Source organism: Limanda limanda, chromosome 12 (assembly GCF_963576545.1).
Source record: "Limanda limanda chromosome 12, fLimLim1.1, whole genome shotgun sequence".
NCBI classification, from domain to species: Eukaryota; Metazoa; Chordata; class Actinopteri; order Pleuronectiformes; family Pleuronectidae; genus Limanda; species Limanda limanda.
In genome coordinates this window covers 3,183,384-3,205,918 of record NC_083647.1, presented here as the reverse complement: position 1 = coordinate 3,205,918, position 22,535 = coordinate 3,183,384, and the positions used below count along the sequence as shown (strand labels likewise).

Below are 22,535 nucleotides of genomic sequence, written 5' to 3'. Positions count from 1 at the left end.
ATCAACCATTCCAGGCGTCGTAAGGAATATGAAGAATATTCCATGGTGGAATGGTCAGGAAAATTCTACTGCTGTATGACGTGGGAAACAAACATTACGCGCTGTAACAGTCCAGAAAATACAGAGTAAAAGTCAGACAGCTCTCCCCAGCTCTACAGATGGGAGGGAGAGCATCGTACAGAGACATCCAATAAACCATCACTCTGACAAAACACTCAGTACAGAGTGAGTCATGTAGAAACTGGAAACATCCCGCAGGTAAAAGCGGATGAAAGAACAGGGGGAAGACCAGGAAGCTGCAGTGCAGATATCCCCCACTGTCATTCCTCCATGCAAAGCCGCAGAGGAGGAAATTCAGACGCTGTGTGCGTCTCACCACGGCTGTGCGCGCCACATAACAGGCCAGCGCACGCACAGGACAGAGAAGATGGGAAGTGACCTCTTCCTCTGAATTGTGAGCGGGTGGGAAAAACCCCTCCAAAGTGATCACTCTTGATCTGAAAGAGCATGTGATGCTTTTATGCTTAAAAGCAGGATTAGGGCGTAGAATAGCCGAGCTGCAATCTCCTTGGATCCGAAGACATGAAGGTGCCACAGAGAGAGCAGACAAATCACAAACTCTCTTTGCAGATGTCAAAGCCAACAGCAGAGCTGTTTTGACTGACAGTAATTTAAGCGGAATTTGCTCCAATGGTTCAAAAGGAGCTTTCACCAATGCACGTAAAACCAGTGCTAAATCCCACTGAGGGGCCAAGGAACATGACACTGGCCTGTCTCTTCTCACTCCCCTCAGGAATAGTTTCGTCAGAGGATGACTGAACACTGTTCTGCCACCGAAACCCTCATGACAGGAAGAAATAGCAGCAGCGTATGTCTTAACTGTGCTGAAAGCCAAATTCCTATCCATCAAAAACTGGAGGAATGACAACACCTGAGGCAGGGGACACACCGTGGGCTCCAGACTCCTGTCTACACACCAACACTGAAAAGCGCTCCATTTGGATGTGTATGAAGCTCTGGTAGATGCGGCCCTGGCGCCCTGGATAGTGCGCACAACATCTTGGGAGAGACCCAGCCTCTCTAAATGTTCCCGTTCAGCGGCCAGGCCCACAGACGCTGACCTATCACCGGGTAATTCCTGATCGCTCCTCCTGCCTGAGAGAGAGCGTCCCCCCTCCCATGGCAACCCCGAGATCAGCTGTTGCAGACATGGAAACCATGACGAGCCCGTGCGCTCCGGAGCTACGAGGATGGCTGACAGCCGTTCCTCTAGAACTCGATCCAAGAACCGTGGAATCAAAGGACCCGGTGGAAAAGCGTAAAGAAGCATCCTGGGCCACGGCCGATGCGCTAACGCGTCCACTCCCAGCGGAGGGTTGTCCCGCACGCTCAGAGAAAACCACAGAGCGCACTGTGCGTTTCCTCGAGAGGCGAACAGATCCACCTCTGCTTTGCCGAACCTGCTCCAAATCTGAATCACCATATCGGGATGAAGGCTCCAATCTCCGTGTCGAGGACCTCCCCTCGACATGATGTCCGCTCCCGTGTTCAGAACACCGGGAATATACACTGCTCTGACTGACAGGAAGTGTGTGTGTGTCCACAGCAGCAGCCGCCTCGCTATGTTCAGCAGCTGCGCGGAGCGCACTCCTCCTTGGCGATTCATGTAGGCTGCCGTCGCCTTGTTGTCTGTGCGGATCAGGATGTGTTATTCCAAAACTTTCCACATTCAAAATAAACATATCCCCCCCAAAATGTCAGAATCTCCTCCCCTGTTTCATGGGGGGTTCCTCCAGCGGGTTGGACCAGGTACCAGGCCGTCGGCTCTTCTCCCACCGCGGTGCCTGCCGTGCAGACGCCGGTGGGCCCGAACGAGGAGGTAGAGGAGGGGGCTGGACAGGCGGGGCGGGGGGACGAGGAGCTGTCGCGGGACGCCTCGGCCGTTGATGCGAAGGAACTCAGTGATCTCGCCGGTGATCCTGTTCTCTGCTTGGACGGGAGGCCCGATACAGGTGCCTCCTAAACTTGTCAGCCTCATCTGCAGTCTTCTGCATCTCGTCGAGAGCAGTCTGCTGCCGCGGCCCGAAGAGTCCGCCCGGACTGATGGGAGCCCCCAGGAGCTCCTTCCTCAGCCCCTCCGACAGGTTTGAAAGATCGAGCCAGACACATTGGTGAATCATTGTCTGCCAAGCTGAGATGCGGGACGTCGCTGTAGCGACGGTGGCACACAGGGTCAGCATCGTGCTCGAAACACACATTTCCTCTGAGTCTGTATCCTACAGAAAAACAAACAGACTAAAAGAAATATTATTTTATTCTTTAAAGTTTTCATCCCCCCCATTAATAGGTCTATGTAAATATTTGTGCCAAATTTGCCATTATTTTCTTGATGTGTTTTCTTGATGTGAAACTTTCCACTTTGCAGTTTCCAAGGTATACTGATCTTGCTCACTTGTGGACCAATGATATTAGTTCTTAAAAGTGATAGATCCAGCGAAAAAGGAAAAATTACGTATTATTTACACACCACTATGATAGAGGGATGGGTGAAGTGTTTGAGTCCACAAAACACTTTTGGTGTTTCAGGGGTAAACAACGTTGCAGGCAATTGAAGTAACTGGCAAAACAGAAAAAAATGTAAAGTGCCTCATTACTGCTGCTATGGTGTCATCCAAGTATCTGTAAGCCCAATAAAACTTTTTCGACTCCATGTGCTCTGATATGTTCCTCTATTGCCGCATTCACATCTGCACACAAGCTCTCGCACCCGAGGGGCGTATGGAGTGCGTGTTAGCATCACTACTTCTGCAAGCAGACTTTTAGGCTTAAAATATGGTGTAAATGACATTCCAAGTCGAATTTGAATTTCTGTTGACTCAAACACTTCACCCACCCCTCCATCAGCACAGTGGTGAGTAAATAATTCCATTTTTCAGTGAACGATATTTTTAAATTCATAGATAAAATCATGGATTTGTTTTATGGCAAATTGCGATCAAATTAGTCTGTTCTCTAACCAGAGATTTACTGGCCCGTTGTATATTAATAATGCCCAAGCAGTCAAACATGAAAATATAACATAAACCAAAGTTGTCTTACCAGACATGTCTTCAGAGAGTTGTCTGGCTCCTCCCTCATAAAGAAAGTCAGACTTCTGAGATCTGTGGCCTTTCTTTGTGCAAGCACGTCAGTTGTCTGAAAGATACAAAATGAAAAAAAAAATATATCACATGGCCAGAAAATAAAATCAGTCTTTCATTTTCGCAAAACTGATGTTTATTTGTTTTCTAGAGCAATTTTTAACAGCATTGGTAGCATGTGCTTGATGCAGAGATATTCAACAACTACATGAACCATGGTTTTCCCCATGTAAACATGGGCAACATATTTTTTTTGATATTACTAACCATCATATTCCACAGGAAAGGTAAGGATAATGTTCAGTAACAGCACGAAGCGAAGTGTAAAAAAAAAAAATATTCTGTTGCTTGCTTGACCACCTGTATATTAAATAGGGTTGGGAATTGGCAAAAATGTGACGATTCGATAGTATTGCGAAATTTGGGCCACGATTCAATATTATTGCGATTCTTAACATATTGCGATACAGCAAGTATTGCGATTTGATTCTGCAATATATTGCGATTCATGTCCCCCGTATTATTCAAGGGCTTTTACAAAAAATTAGGAAAATAAGACTGCTCATCTCACTTCAAATGTCACATTATATTCTGTGAGCAACATTGTCTTCTACACATTAACTGAAGTGCAAAAACTAAGAAAGGGTAATGCAAAAACTATGTCCTTGAACATTCAGGACACAGGACCTTTGTAATTATTTTCTGAATAGGAGACCTCTCACATGAACGCTGAGCTCCCAGCACATAACTTACAATTATTTGAATACAATACAGTAACATGAAGCAGACGTAATAGAGTACTAATAAAAATAAACAAAAATGTGTACTGCTAGAGTCCAGTCCAGTTGGCTGCAAGGTCATGAACCAAAATGTTTAATTCATTTGGGAATATTGACATATCTAACAGAAAAAGGAGTTGGTCAACATGCTCAGATGTTAAAGTGCTCCACTGGGCCGTAACTATTTCTCCTGCAGTGGAGAACATCCTTTCAGCAGACACACTAGTGCCTGGAATGCTCAGGTATCTTTTAAACTCTGGAACTCTCTTCGTCATGCTTTGCCAGCCAGGGGCTGTTTCATATATAATTAAATATTGCAAAAATTGTCAATAAAGTATAAAAATACAAAAATAAAAAAAAATATTGCAATACTTTGTGCTTCTCTATCGATATAATTGCGTGCGCAAAATAACGCAATACTGAACAGAATTGATTTTTTTCCCCCACCACTAGTATTAAGGCATCGTTAACCAAATATATGATGTGTGAACGTAGGGAGAACCCTGCATTAATCTCCTACTTACATTTCCTGGTCATCGAAGATGTCCAGAAGGGCCCTGAGGCCTTTTCCAAGTGCTTCAAGTGATCTGGACAGCTTTATCAACTGTGATGAATGAGTGTGCGTCCAATGAGAAGAACATTTCCCAGTTCCACTTAAGTAATTCTAAAAAAGAGAGGAGAGAGTGTTCAAAGACATGTTAAATATGGTTGCTGCGGTGGTCAAGACAGACATTCTGATCATATTCTCCGCACACATTACATGACTAAGAGACCAAAATGCATACAAATCGGAGATCAATTTAACTATTTCAATTTTAAAACAATTATTAAACTTTCACAAAAACTTAAGTAATTCATTTTGTCAAATAGTAATACCACCCTAGCTTTGATTACAAAAGGAGAGACATTAAAAGATGACATATACCCTGGCATGCATATATAAAGAACATGAATCAATTAACATAAAAAGCTCCCATTATTTAAACTTCATCGTTGGCTATTTGTAAGTCAACAAATGATGTTTTGATAATAACTTTCACAAAAGCCTTACTGCAGCCCTCTCCTCAAACTTGACAGAATGTAGGGGGTGAGGGGTTCATTAAAAACAATACATCAGTATAATAATAAAAATTATAATCATATTTATACATATACAAGCTTTTTGTGTTTTATCACAAGGACAAGTACTTAGATGAACGTCACATGCACACGGGCTGACGTTAACTGTAACGTCTGGAAGTGGCACCGCTTCAACTAGCACAGCAGTTTGCAGCTAAGTATTAGCATGCTAACACTGCAATCGTAGTCAAAAAGTTGTGCGTGTGCATGGAAAGTACAACCTTTAAAACACACAGCAATGCGCACACTCCCTCTATAAGCCAATAGCGTAACACGTGGGTAGTTTCTTAGCTTTAGCACGGAGGGGTAGTTTCTACAGTTAGCTTCTATGGATAGCTTCTACAAGAAGCTTTGTAAACGTTGTGAACTTTTACATTCAAAAGACAACGGGTGGCAGAATAAGCAGCAAACAAGCGGTAACTGGAGCACAGAGTCGTACCTGGTTCATGTGAGCTGGAGAAGAGCGAGGCGGAGCGCCAGCAGAACTGGGACATGTGCGGACATGCTCCGTCGGGCTGACCGGTGCTTGAAAATGCGCATGCGCGGAGACACTGACTAGGTTGTGACTTCCCGTCACGCAGGTGCACTCCTAAACACACTTAAACTTAGAAATATGAACATATGCCCCCCTCCCCACACACACATCATTTGAATATATATATACAAATTATATATATATATATGAACTTGTGTATGTGTGTGTGTATGTGTGTTAGGACATATGATATAAACATGTCTTGCTTGTTTTGTAAAGCACTTTGTGTCTTTTGTTTTGAAAGGTGTTATTTAAATTAAGATATATATATATATATATATATATATCTTACTCAGTGAACTTAGTTCTAACAAGAGGTGGCTAATCACTGTTTGAAGTTTCCTCAACTTAACATTTTCAGTGAGCTGCATTACTTATCTGTAAACTTGGAACTTGAAGTCAGCTCAACATTTTTCAAAAATATTTGCTCACTCAACTCAGAAAACAAAATTAGATCAACGATTTTGAAGTTGGGCTTTTTACAGTGAAGGTCCATATCTGCAAATGAAAACAGATGAATGAAGTAAAACAGAATCCAGCAGAATGTCAGTTTGTAATCAACAACACTTTCAAGCAGACATGAGGTGCAAAAGGTGCTGCGATTAGATTCACTGTATGAATGTGTGTGGGTGATTGGTTGAATGTAAAACTGTACTGTAAAGCGCTTTGAGTGGTCATCAAGACTAGAAGAGCGCTGTATAAATACAAAACCATTTACTATTTTAAAACTGGTCAGTATCCAATGATGCCAAATGAAAGATGAAGAAAGCCACACTGTCACCTTGGACTGCTTATAAAAGGGCATGTTCATAACACTATCAAAAACAGTTTCAGACAAGCATCAAGTGCTTACACTGCTTGACACTGCACTAACACTTTTGAATATTACATTCACTTTTGGTTGGGGGTTGTGTTTTAGATAAAAAGCTATTTAAGAAGTTAACAGGAGGGCAAAGGGATAAATCGTGAGCTGACTCTTTGTGTGACCACTGTTTTTCACTCAAGGTTGCTCAACATTCATACATTGTCTGAGTACTTCCCTAATCAGTCCTAATGTTACTCTTATTTTAACCCAGTGTTTTTCACAGGCACTCCTCCTACTTGATGGAAACGTGATACAGTCCTACTATTACACAAAACTGTTAAAGTGTCAGACTTTAATATCTACCGTCCTACATCCAAACCTGTGGAGGCGCTAGCGCACAATACACTTAATTCTCAGCGGCCATGAGGATCCACAGAAGAGGAGTACGGCCGCTTCTGTCTTCTACCACGTCCTCAGGCAAGCTATTAATATCAGTGGATCCCCAGGAGCACTCCATTGACTAGATCTCATCCAGCTGAAGAAGATGTCTGGACGCGGAAAGGGAGGAAAGGGACTCGGTAAAGGAGGCGCAAAGCGTCACCGCAAAGTTCTCCGTGATAACATCCAGGGAATCACCAAGCCCGCCATCCGCCGCCTGGCTCGCCGTGGCGGAGTGAAGCGTATCTCCGGTCTGATCTACGAGGAGACCCGCGGCGTGTTGAAGGTTTTCCTGGAGAACGTGATCCGCGATGCTGTCACCTACACCGAGCACGCCAAGAGGAAGACCGTGACCGCCATGGACGTGGTGTATGCTCTGAAGAGACAGGGCCGCACTCTGTACGGCTTCGGCGGATAAACACACTTTCCAACAGCTCAACAACACAACGGCTCTTTTAAGAGCCACACACCGAGTCAATGAGAGCTCACATCCTCTGCTCAACACCAATCAGTCGTTCTTGGAGTATTTCCCTAAATTGTCAATTTTTGAAGTTATTTCATATCAAATTATATAATACAATTTTTAACAATGTAGACATGATATGCAGCTATTTCTTATGGACTTCATATACCCTACCTCTTTACAAAGTATTCCTTAGTTGACGTGTTTACATTAATTATTTTGTTTACTAATCGTAGTTTCCTCTGGTCTTTAATTGCTAAATATATAAGTGACACCCAAAAAACAAAGTTTATATTTATACTGTTAATATTTATATATATATATATATATATATAGTGTAATGACAGTTATATACACATTAACATATATACACACTTGCATAAGAAATACTGAAGTTGCGGGTGAGCTGCTTAGATAAATGACAATTGCAGCCACGCATCATATACATGTATGTGTATATCTACTTTAGTGACATGAGGCAGCCAGCAGATGGAGCTGCTGCCCAAATTACGTGAACCGGAACAACGTCCACTACCAGTTGAACTCTCCTACATGTCTTGTCAGAAGCTTTGTTTTCCAGTAGCTCAGCTTCTCCAGTTATTGCATCTTCTTCTCTGGTCTGAAGATTGAAAATGAGCTCTGTAGCTGCATCAACTTGATCAGTGGCTGTCACTACAATAAGGCACCCCCCCCTCCCCAGCTTTATGATTAGAAACACTTAGTTAAGTTTCAGAGTAGAATTACAAATCTTGCTTGAGGACCATGGTCAGGGGCCTCATTTATAAAAGAGTGCGTAGGATACATACTAAAAGTGTACGTACGTACAAAATCCGGAAATGGCGTACGCAAAAGATAATTCCGATTTATAAAACCGTGCGCACGTACACCTGAACGCAATGTTCGCTTTAAAAATCACAGTCCACTTGGAAACGTTCGTACGTGGATCTGCCTCCAAATCCGCCCTTCGCACGCCCACTTTCCACCATAAATGGTCAACGCAAAGCACGGTGTGAATATTAAATGATGCTGCTGACCAATGGGTTTCCACCGTGAGTCCTGACGGAGTCACCACATCAAGCGATGTGAAGAGGAAGTGAAACTTTCTGACACTGACATCAAGTGTCTGTTAGTGAGGTGGAGGTGAAGAGCGACTTTATGGGACAGCAGTGATGTCACTAATAAAGAAAATACACTGACACTCTGCCGCTGCTGCTGTGGATAACACAATATGTGAGATCAGAGATCGCTGAGACCTCGCTTCCTCCTCGTTCTTCCAGTCACATGCACACATCGAGCAGATCCCCGCTCCGGTGTCACGGCAGTATTTATTTATTTAGAGCATCGGACCGATTCCCTCACATCAGTGGATCCTCACCTCCTATGGGATATTATTTGGAAAGTTTCTTCATTTCTTATAAGTAATCTCCAGTGCGCTATGTGCGCTGGGTGCTCTGTGTTCTCTCTGGCTCAGTCCCGTTCACTGCAGCGATCTGATGATACACGCACAGAGTTAGAAGATATTATTAAAAGCTATTAATGACTCGGCACCGTAATGAGGCCTCATTTATAACCGTTGCGCACGCACAAAACGGGCCTGAAACGTGCGTACGCCACTTCTCACGCCAACGTTGGGATTTATAAAAACAAACTTGACGGGAAAATGTGCGTATTTCTACGCAAACTTAGACCCTCCCTTACGAGTGTTTTGGGGAGACGGTAAAACGGCGACACAGACGTGAGGTGGTGAACTGCAGCAGATTATTGATCCAATTCATAATTTACATTAAAACCAACAGTTTTTCTTGCGCGACGTATCTGCTCCACACGAGCCTTTTAATTAAAAAAATATAAAACAACTTTAAGCAAATTAGGTCCAGATTCGATTTAACAGCCGAGTTACGGTGCCGAGTTGTACCATTTGTTACAAAAAAGTATTTTAATGATTTATGCAGTCGATATGCAGTGAGATATCTATTCTTCATTTGGGAAATGCAGTATATGAAGGAATGATGATCTCCTCCTCCACAGCGATATGAACTCTCTCTCTCTCTCTCTCTCTCTCTCTCTCTCTCTCTCTCTCTCTCTCTCTCTCTCTCTCTCTCTCTCTCTCTCTCTCTCTCTCTCTCTCTCTCTCTCTCTCTCTCTCTCTCTCTCTCTCTCACACACACACACACAAACACACGCACGCATCGGCGAAACCACAATGAGTAGCCTACCGTGCGCATCAGAACATCGCCGAAACCACAAGTGACAAGCCTAGGAATAATTAAGTAGGTAATGTTACAGTACAACTATCACCATTGCATCAATAAATATATGATCACAGTCAATGCAGCCATGTTTCAAAGAAGCTTTATTAGCATGAATGTTTTTTAACATTATTGCCAAAGCTGATTCAACACATACATATTACATAAACATGCAGAAGAACAAAATAAAATGAACAGAGTTGATTAAAAATAAAAGAGAATCAACAAATCAACAAAAGAACATTCCAAAAATAACAACAAACATACAGTTAGTTTGGCATTCTGTGGCCTTACTGGCTGTCCCTCAGGTTCTCTCTCTCTTTCTCTCTCTCTCAGCATTACGTACGTCACGTGGAATCCCAAACACTACACAATTAGGAGAAACCGCCAAGTCCCAGGCCCAGGGCTGGACTGGGAGAACAAAACGGCCCGGGCATTTTTTGGCTCAGACCGGCCCACATAATTAGCCGAGCACATCTGCCATTAAGACATTTAGAAGACATAAGTTACGTCAATTTAAAGTAGCTCATATTAAAAGTACTTAAGTATTTAAAGTATCTGGTGTTGAAATGTACTTAAGTATCAAAAGTACAAGAACTAAAATTAAAAATGCAAATTGCTTTTTATAGTAGGTCTATACAGACACAAAACAACCCAAAATGTTTCTCCTCAAGATTTATCTCAACTGACTGAAAAATTACAACAACAATATGCATATAATGTATAATTTTACCAATTTTGAACCCTAGATGCTGAGGTTCAAATAGTAATGGACCAGTGCATCTGAACTTCTATTTAACTATAAACAAGTGCCTCTTGTGTCTGCCCAAGAACATTAATAAACCACAGTATAACCACTATACTATAGGCACACAAAATAAGACACTATCTCTTATCCTATTCTAGAGGAAGTAAAAGTCGTAACAAGATTTCTGAAGGTGAACCTGCGGAGGGATAGACCAACCTCTCGCGCTGCCCCCCCCCCGACGGCAAACACGCCACCGGGACCTGCACATCTCAGGAGGGAGGGGGCAGCGAGTGAGAGAGAGAGAGAGAGAGAGGTGCGCCGTCGGTAGAGGCGTGCGACGCCAACCTCCGCTGCTCAAGTAACGAGCCAGTTTGGAGAATGTATTGAAAATTGAAAATGCGCGCTCACATGTCTGCCTCCACTCGCTCATCATTGTCGAGTCCTCCTCGCTCGTCTCCCGGCGCACCTGCTGCTGCTGGGCTGGTGAACCCGGCACCACATAGGTCCGTCAGTTTGGCACATTTAGCAGCCTCCACCTCCAGAGACTTCTGCTTTTTTTCCCCGATGCGTTTTTTACTCTTATTATCCATTTTAAGTTTCTGTTTCAGCAGCAGCCCGTCCCGCGACTCCCACCGCCAATGCAATGAGGTCCCGCCCCACCCTGGTTTGTGTTGTGATTGACAGCACTGTCAGGGCTCTCTGAGCCTGTCAGCCCATGATTGATTGACAATGACAAACAATAGACCAATAATATGTGTCGATGCTGGCAACACACTGCTAGCCCTCTGTAGCCAATTGGCCGGCCCAATTGGAGGGAATTTAGAGAGGAAGAAGAGAAAAAAAACAAAACAACAACATAGCGGACCAGACCGGCCCACATTGGGTCAACGGCCCACCGGGATTATGCCCGGTATGCCCGATGGCCAGTCCACCCCTGCCCAGGCCTATACAGTATACAAAGAATAACTTCAGTATGAGTACAGCATCTTTAGCATATTGTTAAAAAAGCCAAGGCTGGCATACGTAAAGTAAACATATGACTTACCATCAGAAGAGTTGAAGGCGGCGAGTGTTGGCACTGAGGCAATGAGTTCACGCACATTGCTGTTGCAATCACACACACACACGAATGCGGAGTGTGACTAGATTGACTAGGTCTCATCTCCGGTCTGATCTACGAGGAGACCCGCGGCGTGTTGAAGGTTTTCCTGGAGAACGTGATCCGCGATGCTGTCACCTACACCGAGCACGCCAAGAGGAAGACCGTGACCGCCATGGACGTGGTGTATGCTCTGAAGAGACAGGCCCGCGAATGCCCCCCCATAGTGCCGACACTGGTGTGTGTTATTTATATAAATGTACATATACATATTGGTCCTGTCACTTAAACGGCTATACCCCAAACCCATTTTAACGACGTCATTTTTTTTCTTGCGTGATGAACGCAGAGCTGCCAACTCTCACGCTTTCGCCGAGTGACACACGCTTTTGCATGTTGGTGGTTGACTAAGTCACACATTTTTTTTAAAACATCGTCGTATCAGGCCGTCATGAAGTACAAGGAGTGTGTGTGTGTGTGTGTGTGTTTGTGTGCTGTCTCTGCTTTGAAAGACAACGTCTTAATATGAAAGTCGATTCGAGTGATGTGGGCGACTTTCAACCGGCTGAAATCTCCCTGTACTCTATTAAACAGGTCTTGACGCAGCAGCTAATTGGACTGTAATATTCAGAGGCAGCAGGCAGGACCAAGTGTCTATAGGATTTGTCTAATTTAATACAGGTATAACAATAATGCCGATTATAATAAAAAGGTGCCAAATTTATCACGATCATCTTTTTCCCTTCTTTTCTTTGGGAGGGCGGCTCCCTATTGGCCAGCTACACCAGTTTATGTTCCAGGCACAAAGGAGCCGATACCGGTCCTGCTGATGGGTTGATGCTCTTCCACGGCACACAACAAACCTTCTTGCTCCTGCCAGTTGAATGTTCTATCTTGGAGGAGCTGTTCCCTTCTCATTTAGAGCTGTGTATTTATCAGGTTGCTTTGGTTCAGGTTGTTTTAAATGATACTAATGTGATACCACCATAAATAATCATACGTTTCAGACATCTTGCATTTTTTCTTAACCTTCCAAATGTTACCGTTGAGCTCTACAGTTCAACCTCTGTCAGCAGCAGAATAGTGGACTCATGAACACGGAGACACTCCCACGTGCTGCACATTCAGCCAATGACAGAGAGGGAACGGCACATCATGATTTACATGTGATGTGTTCAAATACAGCCTGGCCACCAGCGTCTGTATTCATTTGAACGAACAATATCGTGACGATGCCTGAACCAGCAAAGCCTGCGCCCAAGAAGGGCTCCAAGAAAGCGGTGGCCAAGGCCCCCGGTAAGGGTGTAAAGAAGAGGAGAAAGTCCAGGAAGGAGAGCTACGCCATCTACGTGTACAAAGTGCTGAAGCAGGTCCACCCCGACACCGGGATCTCCTCCAAGGCCATGGGCATCATGAACTCCTTCGTGAGCGACATCTTCGAGCGCATCGCCGGTGAGGCCTCTCGTCTGGCTCATTACAACAAGCGCTCCACCATCACCTCCAGGGAGATTCAGACCGCCGTCCGCCTGCTGCTGCCCGGGGAGCTGGCTAAACACGCCGTGTCTGAGGGCACCAAGGCCGTGACCAAGTACACCAGCTCCAAGTAAATGCCTCTGCGGAGACATCAAACCAACGGCCCTTTTAAGAGCCACACACTTTCTCTATGAAGACAAACTGTCCTGACTCGAATGACATGTCCAGCATATATACAGCCACTTTTAACTAATAATGTAGCTGTGGTTAATTAAATTGAAGAGGATTATCATGTGAATACATTCTAAACATCCTGTAAACTTCTACACATGAAAACAATTATTTTTTAAATTCAATAGCAGAATTTACTGCAGGACTTTTCCACTTCTCAAATCAGTGATTGCTGTTATTCACGAGGAGCTGTTCCCCCCCCCCGTGGTCATAATTGCATTGCAAAGAAGCCTATGAGATCCTTGCTCCTCAAAGTCAGAGGACTACACTTGCACAAAAAACACAACCACCCACAAAAAGCAAGTGTTAACAATTTTTACCGGCTGACCCCATTGAAAAGTGTGAAATGTGAAGACAAAAAGCCAAAGTTAACTAGTTTTTTATTAAGAGACGTTGTAGCTGTTGTAGCTGTACAAAAGTGTTAGTGCAGCTCAAGCAGTGTACGCACTTGATGATAGACGGGAATCGTTTTTGATAGTGTTATGAACATGCCCATTTATTATTAGTCCGGGGGGGCCAGTGTGTCTATGTTCATCTTTCATTAGGCATCTTTGGATACTGACCAGTTTTAAAATCACCTCAAGTATGCTTGAAACTGTTGCTGATTTCAACCTGTCATTCTGCTGGATTCTTTTGTACTATATTGATATGGTTTAATTTACAGAAATGGACCTTAGAAAAAGAAGTCCTGGTTGTGTGGTGGCATCCTTGACATGATATTTTCGCCCCCCACCACCTGTAGCTGTCAGTCTACAACGACGAGGAGCTCATCAAACTCCTGAGCACAGTGACCATCTCTCCACTTTGTCTTTGCTTTCCTACCTTTGATTCATGAGTTGAAAACTATGAATTTAACAGCAACACTGTTATTACATTGTTAACATATATATAACTTTATAACATTGTTATGCTATGATTTTGGATGGGCGTGAGTGAAGGGGAGGGGGGTGCTTTTTTATGTCAAACATGGGAGGTACTTTGTGTTATAGTGCTTGTTTATAAAGCACTACATAAATAAAGTATATTTGAATGGTTCAAATAACATGTTTACATGCTACAACTTACCCACAGCAATCTACACAAACACTTTCACATACTGCACATGTGTGTACATTCTGGATACACAGGGTGTTTGTTGACACTAAAGCCTTCATTTGTAATATGTGATATTGGCTATAACAGTATGAGAAGACTTGATCTATTGATCAATAGGTAACATATGGACAGGTTGACTGAGATCTCTCACTCACAAGACGAATAGTTTTTCAAAAACATCTGTCATGTTTTAATTATTTTAAACAAATAATGATTAAAATAATATACATAAACATGTATCCTAGTGTTAATGTGAAGAGTCAATGTAGGTGTTTACTAAATCAGACAGCAGAGACATTTCAAATTCCAGTAAAGCAAAGACATATTCTGCAAAATAAATGACAAACCTCTTCACTTTTTGTATTAAATGAAAGAAATGTGCCACAATATTAATTTGATCATTGCCTAAAGTGTATATCTAGTCAAATTGACTACTTCAACATGGATATTAAATTAAGTCCTAATTATAGAATGACTCTCCAGCATCCTCAGCATGAAACGTTCATGCCTCTGATAGGAAGTCTGGCGAGCCTCGGCCATCAGCGGTGAGTTGGCTTCCTGTACAAAAACGTGACTTTATTACAAAGGAATCATCAGCAGGTGCTTATTTTGTTTTGGGAAAAATACTTTGATCTGGTTGCCGTGGAAATCAATGCAAATATAATTGCAGTGAGATGAAGCAGCTGCTAATATTTTCATCCGAGTCTATATCAGTGGGATGTACATGTTCTGTTGTATGAATGTCTGTAATGCAACTGTTCCAATTATGTTCAAGGCTTCAAATATTTCCCTTGTTTGCAAGGGCTCCAATCCCTGGGGGACATGTTTGGCTTTCAGAACCATTGGAATGTTTTACCAAAAGCACCTTTTTAAATAACTTAAGCTGTTTGATAAGTGTTTGCACCGAGTAGATCAGTTTCTGGGAAAAAAAGGTCATCTCACTTAAAATAATAAAAGAATTTAAATGCAGCTCTGACCATGGTTCCATTTAACAGTTGAAGTGAAATAGCAGACCTAATGAATATTAGAATAATAGCAGTCCGGGTCTTAGCTTGCATACCTTCCAATGTGTATTCTATGCAGAGCTACTAATGCAGCAAATACTTTACTGCAAACTCTATTATATGTAGTATTATGACATACTAATACCTGTTTCCTGTTGAAATAATGTTGTAAAACATATTAAAGTTAAATGTTTAAAAAGATTGATTGTAATGTAGTGAACTTTACGGTGGTCATTTAATTTATTAAATACTCCAATGGTATTGATATGTACTTTAAGCTCTGCAGTCAACTCAAATAGCATTACTGAAAAAATGGATTGGTCAACGGAATCCCAAAATGTTGTCATGTACATTAGACGTATTGAAATAGTGAGTATTGTGTATCAATACTTCCATGTAAGCCCTGGTTTGCTCAATCACACAGTAATACATAGTGAATGCTAATATGCCTTATATGACTATACATATACTTCAAGTTGATGGGTGACATGAGGAGTTTTGCTCTTTGGAGGTGAGTGAGTGGCTCTTAAAAGAGCCTTTGTGTCGATGGTCTCATGCAGCTTTGCTTTACTTGGACTTGGTGGCCTTCTCGGTCTTCTTGGGCAACAGAACAGCCTGGATGTTGGGCAGCACGCCGCCCTGAGCGATGGTCACTCCGCCCAGGAGTTTGTTGAGCTCCTCGTCGTTGCGGACGGCCAGCTGCAGGTGGCGGGGGATGATACGGCTCTTCTTGTTGTCGCGGGCAGCGTTTCCAGCCAGCTCCAGGATCTCAGCGGTCAGGTACTCCAGCACTGCCGCCAGGTAGACGGGGGCGCCGGCACCAAAGCGATGTGCGTAGTTGCCTTTACGCAGCAGCCTGTGAACACGACCGACGGGGAACGTTAGTTACGTATTGTAACTCTAGATTCTATGAGTATAGGCGCAGCCCTTTAAGGCTATCGCTAGTGGGTTTATCCCTCGCGCGCATGCGCAGCACTGAAAAATTTAGTCCACGCCCACCAACTGTGGGCCCCACCCCCGGTCTCACCGTGTATAAATTGGAGTGAGACCGGCTGCTCGTTTCCCTAATAATAGCTTTTTCTTCAGCCATATAGGAAACCAGTGAGGCCCAAAACTTAAAGGGCTGCGCCTATACTCATAGAATCTAGAGTTACAATACGTAACTAACGTTCTATATCGTATAGGCTTCGCCCTTTAAGGCTATCGCTAGTGGGTTAAAGGCGAAGCTCGATGTAGTCAATGCCTCACTGGGTCTGTACAGTACCACAAGCATAAACTCATCTGCCTTATAACCATCAAACCATTCCAGGCGTCATAATGGAATATGAAGAATATTCCATGGTGGAATGGTCAGGAAAATTCTACTGCTGTAAGACGTGTCAGACGAACGTTACGCACTGTAACAGTCCAACAAATACAGAGTAGAAGTCAGACAACTCTCCCCAGCTCTACAGATGAGAGGGAGAGCATCATACATAGACATCAATTAAACCATCACTCTGACAAAACACTCAGTACAGAGTGAGTCATGGAGGAACAGGAAACATCCCGCAGGTAAAAGCGGATGAAAGAACAGGGGGAAGACCAGGAAGCTGCAGTGCAGATATCCCCCACTGTCATTCCTCCATGCGAAACCGCAGAGGAGGAAATTCCTCTGGTGGAATGTGCTCTGATGTTCTGTGGAGGATCCATCCCTGATGAGAGGTAAGCCTGTGACACGGCCTCACAGAGCCAGTGAGACAGGCGCTGTGCCGACAGGGGGAGCCCTTGAGACTGCTCTCTGTAATGCACAAACAGACGCTGTGTGCGTCTCACCACGGCCGTGCGCGCCACATAACAGGCCAGCGCACGCACAGGACAAAGAAGATGGGAAGTGGCCTCTTCCTCTGAATTGTGAGGGGGTGGGAAAAACCCCTCCAAAGTGATCACTCTTGATCGGAAAGAGCTCGTGATGCTTTTAGGCATAAAAGCAGGATTAGGGCGTAGAATAGCCGAGCTGCAATCTCCTTGGATCCGAAGACATGAAGGTGCCACAGAGAGAGCAGACAAATCACTAACTCTCTTTGCAGATGTCAAAGCCAACAGCAGAGCTGTTTTGACTGACAGTAATTTAGGCGGAATTTGCTCCAATGGTTCAAAAGGAGCTTTCACCAATGCACGTAAAACCAGTGCTAAATCCCACTGAGGGGCCAAGGAACGTGACACTGGCCTGTCTCTTCTTACGCACCTCAGAAATCGTTTCGTCAGAGGATGACTGAACACTGTTCTGCCACCGAAACCCTCATGACAGGAAGAAATAGCAGCAGCATATGTCTTAACTGTGCTAAAAGCCAAATTCCTATCCATCAAAAACTGGAGGAATGACAACACCTGAGGCAGGGGACACACCGTGGGCTCCAGACTCCTGTCTACACACCAACGCTGAAAAGCGCTCCATTTGGATGTGTATGAAGCTCTGGTAGATGCGGCCCTGGTGCCCTGGATAGTGCGCACAACATCTTGAGAGAGACCCAGTCTCTCTAAATGTTCCCGTTCAGCGGCCAGGCCCACAGACGCTGACCTATCATCGGATAATTCCTGATCGCTCCTCCTGCCTGAGATAGAGCGTCCCCGAGCCACGGAATCTCCCATGGCAACCCTGAGATCAGCTGTTGCAGACATGGAAACCATGACGCGCCCGTGCGCTCCGGAGCTACGAGGATGGCTGACAGCCGTTCCTCTAGAACTCGATTCAAGAACCGTGGAATCAAAGGACCCGGTGGAAAAGCGTAAAGAAGCATCCTGGGCCACGGCCGATGCGCTAACGCGTCCACTCCCAGCGGAGGGTTGTCCCGCACGCTCAGAGAAAACCACAGAGCGCACTGTGCGTTTCCTCGAGAGGCGAACAGATCCACCTCTGCTTTGCCGAACCTGCTCCAAATCTGACACACCAGATCAGGATGAAGGCTCCAATCTCCGTGTCGAGGACCTCCCCTCGACATGATGTCCGCTCCCGTGTTCAAAACACCGGGAATATACACTGCTCTGACTGAGAGAAAGTGTGTGTGTGTCCACAGCAGCAGCCGCCTCGCTACGTTCAGCAACTGCGCGGAGCGCACTCCTCCTTGGCGATTTATGTAGGCTGCCGTCGCCTTGTTGTCTGTGCGGATCAGGATGTGCTGATCCCGCAGCAGTGACGCAAAGTGCTGGAGAACCTTCTGCACCGTGAGGAGCTCCAGCGCGTTGATGTGGAGAGACATGTGGTCTGGCCACTGTCCTCCCACCACTTGTGACAGACACGTCCCTCCCCATCCTGAGAGAGATGCGTCTGTGAACACTGAGATGTGTGATGCAGCTCTGCCCAGCGGCACTCCCGCTGACAGTGTGCGGGGATTCTTCCAGTGGGTTAAATCTGCGTTCACTGAGAGAGGAACGGTCACCATGCGTCTTCGCTGACGCACAGGATCGACGTGCAGACGAATAAACCATCTCTGTAGACGTCTCATGTGTAATAGGCCCAGGGGCACTACCACGTGACCTGCTGACATCATGCCCAGCAGGCGCATGACAGAGAGAGCTGTCACAACCTTGGGGGGCGTGACGCGGCTGAGAAGAGCTGTCAAAGCTTCTACTCTCTGTCGTGAGAGCCGCACTCTCATGCTGACGGAGTCCAACTCCACCCCCAGATACGTCACGGACTGGGCGGGGAGAGCGGAGCTTTTCTTCCAGTTTATGGTGAAGCCCAGACCCGACAGGTGACACACCAGTGTTTTCGTCTGTAACACGGCTTCCTCCCTGGAGCGAGCTAATAATAGCAGATCGTCCAGGTAGAATAAAACTCTCATCCCTGTCCTGCGCAACGGCTCCAACGCCGTTTCCACACACTTGGAGAAAGTGCGTGGAGCCAGGGAGTAACCGAACGGCAGGCGGTTGTACTGATATTGTATCCCCTGGAATGAGAAGCGCAGATATTTCCTGTGTTTCGATACGATCGACACGTGGAAATATGCGTCCTTCAGATCTATGGAGGTGAACCAGTCTCCCTGGTGAACACACTCCAACACTTGTCTGATCGTGAGCATGTGAAACCGCCTCTCCATGATCGACTTGTTGAACAGAGACAAGTCGAGGATGGGTCTCACGCCTCCCGTCTTTTTCGAGACCAGGAAATAACGAGAGTAAAACCCCTGTGTCTCCTCCCCCTGAGGAACTTTGGAAATTGCATTTTTCCTCAAAAGTTCCTGTAGCTCTGACTGGAGAGCGAGACAATGTTCCTGAGATGACAGGATTGTTTCCACTATCCCGTTAAACCGCGGGGGTGGGGAAGCAAACTGCAGAGTGTAACCTCGGCTGACAATCCTGTCCACCCATTTGTCCATTAAACATACGCGCTGCCACTCTGAGTAATGCTCTGAGAGGGGGCGTGCACTTGCTTGGTGCGCTGTTGTTGTCATGGTGACGAGCCAAGCCAGAGCCCTGACCGCCGTTGTACGCATCGGAGCAGACTCCGGAACAACCCATGGGGGGCTCGCATCGAAAGGGCTGATCAGAAGCCCCCGGAGCACACAGGCTCTCAACTGCACCTGCGGTCAGACGCTGACACGGGGGTGACGCGTCGACGGCAGAAAACCGCTTAGGATGTCTTTGTATTTTACAAGGCTCCTGAACGCAGCTCGTATGTGCAGTCAAACCCTCGCTCCTTGAGAAAGGAGGGGGGAAGACGCTGAGTGTAGACACAGTGTGTGCGCTGTCAACACGAGGCGTGGTGACGGCTGTCAGACGCTGGCAGGTTGATGACGCGTCGATGGCAGAGAACGGCCGCTTAGGATGTCCTCTTATTTTACAAGACTCCTGAACGCAGCTCGTATGTGCAGTCAAACCCTTGCTCCTTGAGAAAGGAGGGGGGAAGACGCTGAGTGCAGACACAGTGTGTGTGCTGTCAACACGAGGCGTGGAGACGGCTCTCGTGGACTTATGGACACACTTACTGTTAGTCGGGAAAGATGTGGAGGGACACTCTGTCTCTGTGACAGAGGAGATGAACTGACTTAGTCTTCTGAGTCTGTGCCGTGTATCAACGGGCAGCTCACACTGTGTGGGGAATGATGTGTGCGAAACAGTGGCAGCAGAGACGATGGGCTCTGGTACAGACTGTTTAAAGGATCTGCTTTTCTGGGGAAGATGTTGTTTTATTTTAAAACATTCAACACTTCCCTCAGCATTCATCTTATCACACATGTCCCCCCCAAAAAGTCTTCTCCCCTGCTTCCTGGGAAATCCCTCCGGTGGGTTGGACCAGGTACAGGCCACTCTCCGATTCTTCCCCATCCGCGATGTCTGCCGTTCCGCTGGCAGGCCGGTCCGAGGAGGAAGAGATGGGGGTTGGACAGCTGGAGCGGGAGGGCGAGACGCTGTCGCGACAGCTGCTGCGGGACGCCTCGTTCGCCGCTGTGGAGGAGGAGGAGCCCGGTGATCTCGCCGGTGGTCCTGTGACTTGTCATCCTCATCTGCCGCCTTCTGCATTTCTTCGAGCGCCGTCTGAAGCCGGGGCCCGAAGAGCCCGTCCGGGCTGATGGGAGTCTCCATGAGCTCTTTTCGCAGCTTCTCTGACAAGTTAGACCGATCCAGCCAGATACATCGGTGGATTAGAGTCTGCCAGGCGGTGATGCGGGACGCCGCCACCGCCACGGAGGCACTCAGTGTCAGGAGCATGCTGGTGGCCTGACTCAGGTCCTCTGCTTTATCAGCCAAGTCAGGTTCAAGAGTCATAGACCTCACCCAGTACGATAGCAGCGTTATGTTGTTAACGGCGGCTATCATCTGGAAAGCACACTGGTGAGAATGGTCAGCCAGCCTTGTCAGTGTTTGGCTCGAAGGGGAGGGCGGTGCAGGACGCCGTCCCCTGAGCAGGTTAATCGACACACCGAACACGGAAGCCATGCTTGGCTCCAGTGGAGGTACGGGTGGAAAACCTTTGTGGGAAATCCCCATCACCCCTGTGATGGGGACATAGGAGAGGACTGGAGACTTCAGTTTCCCAGGTTCCTCCGCTGAACGGGCCAGGTAAGCGTTGGTCGCCGGTATACAAGGCCAGCACGCGTCCTTTCGTGACGGAGCGGCCCCGATGCTTTCCTCTAGCGCGTCCGCGGCATGAGGAAGAGGCATGGTCAGCTGCTTTGAAGCCGCCGCCTTCTGGATTACTCCTGGCATCAGCTGCACGAGGGCACCGAGCCCCGTCAGCTCAGCGGTGGTTGGAGGAGAATCCGTGTGGTCTGACCCCTCGGTCTTGAGGGGGAAACCTACGGGAGGATATTGCTCTTTAGCTCCGGGAGCGGAGTCGGCTGACTCCGGTCCACGTAAAGCAAAAAAATCAATGGCTTCGTCCAACCCAAAAACGCGCTGCGATGCGAACCCTTCGCCGTCCATGAAAGCCTCTGCTCGCCTGCGTCTCTCGGTTCCGTCGAGGAGCTTGCAGTAAGCACAGTTGGCTCCGGGGGTGAGCGCCGGGCTGGCGTGCTCAGGGCCGAGGCAGGACTCGCAGCGCAGGTGGAGGTCGTTGGCCATAATGTGCCCGGTTCGGCACTCCGGGCACAAGCGGAAGTTTGAGCTTCCGTGCTGCTTCATCGCTGAAGAAAAATGGGAAACGAGCGGCCGGTCTCACTCCAATTTATACACGGTGAGACCGGGGGTGGGGCCCACAGTTGGTGGGCGTGGACTAAAGTTTTCAGTGCTGCGCATGCCTGCGAGGGATAAACCCACAAGCGATAGCCTTAAAGGGCGAAGCCTATACGATATAGAACCAAGCAGACCGCTCGTAAATCCACCGGAGGCAAAGCCCCCAGGAAGCAGCTGGCCACTAAGGCTGCACGTAAGAGCGCCCCGGCCACCGGCGGCGTGAAGAAGCCTCACCGTTACAGGCCCGGTACCGTGGCTCTGAGAGAGATCCGTCGCTACCAGAAATCCACGGAGCTGCTGATCCGCAAGCTGCCCTTCCAGCGCCTGGTGAGAGAAATCGCTCAGGATTTCAAGACCGACCTGCGCTTCCAGAGCTCCGCTGTCATGGCTCTGCAGGAGGCCAGCGAGGCTTACCTGGTCGGCCTGTTCGAGGACACCAACCTGTGCGCCATCCACGCCAAGAGGGTTACCATCATGCCCAAGGACATCCAGCTGGCCCGCCGCATCCGCGGAGAGAGAGCATAAACTGCTGCTGCTCCACTGACGATAACAACGGCTCTTTTAAGAGCCACTTCACTGCCCTCAAGACAAAAGTCCTCCGTTGCCCTGCTTGTTAAAGACAGTTAATACATATAACTAACTCAAGAATTGACTGCAGATCCTAAAGTACATATTAATACCATTGGAGTAATAAATAAATTAA

At 46.5% G+C, this 22,535-nt stretch overlaps 3 protein-coding genes across 4 annotated transcripts in view; all 3 read left to right on the top strand.

The window, feature by feature from the left end:
* Window positions 1-7,247, top strand: part of LOC133015148 (histone H4-like) — a 77,147-nt gene extending 69,900 nt beyond the window's left edge. The window contains exon 4 of one of the 2 annotated variants that reach the window (XM_061082285.1): window positions 6,920-7,247. In XM_061082285.1, the coding sequence (XP_060938268.1) occupies window positions 6,920-7,234 (315 nt within the window). In that variant the 3' untranslated portion in view covers window positions 7,235-7,247. The remainder of the gene's footprint in view (window positions 1-6,919) is intronic. The other variant, XM_061082286.1, reaches the window with a different exon arrangement.
* Window positions 7,248-11,195: 3,948 nt separating this feature from the next.
* On the top strand, window positions 11,196-22,510 carry LOC133015675 (histone H3-like). The gene is made up of 3 exons (XM_061082927.1): window positions 11,196-11,253; window positions 11,432-11,615; window positions 21,934-22,510. Exons 1-3 carry the CDS (start codon window positions 11,196-11,198, stop codon window positions 22,355-22,357), a joined length of 666 nt encoding a protein of 221 aa, XP_060938910.1. The 3' UTR covers window positions 22,358-22,510.
* LOC133015755 (histone H2B-like) lies at window positions 12,608-12,982 on the top strand. The gene has a single exon (XM_061083024.1). It carries the CDS (start codon window positions 12,608-12,610, stop codon window positions 12,980-12,982), a length of 375 nt encoding a protein of 124 aa, XP_060939007.1.
* Window positions 22,511-22,535: the final 25 nt, after the last annotated feature.

Bases quoted from the DNA above. Each gene is read 5' to 3' on its own strand.
- LOC133015755 (XM_061083024.1), top strand. From the start codon at position 12,608: ATGCCTGAACCAGCAAAGCCTGCGCCCAAGAAGGGCTCCAAGAAAGCG.
- LOC133015675 (XM_061082927.1), top strand. From the start codon at position 11,196: ATGGCCAGTCCACCCCTGCCCAGGCCTATACAGTATACAAAGAATAAC. The intron at 11,254-11,431 runs GTACAGCATCTT...TAGATTGACTAG, and splicing joins AAAGAATAACTTCAGTATGA to GTCTCATCTCCGGTCTGATC. The intron at 11,616-21,933 runs GTGTGTTATTTA...ATAGCCTTAAAG, and splicing joins CCCATAGTGCCGACACTGGT to GGCGAAGCCTATACGATATA.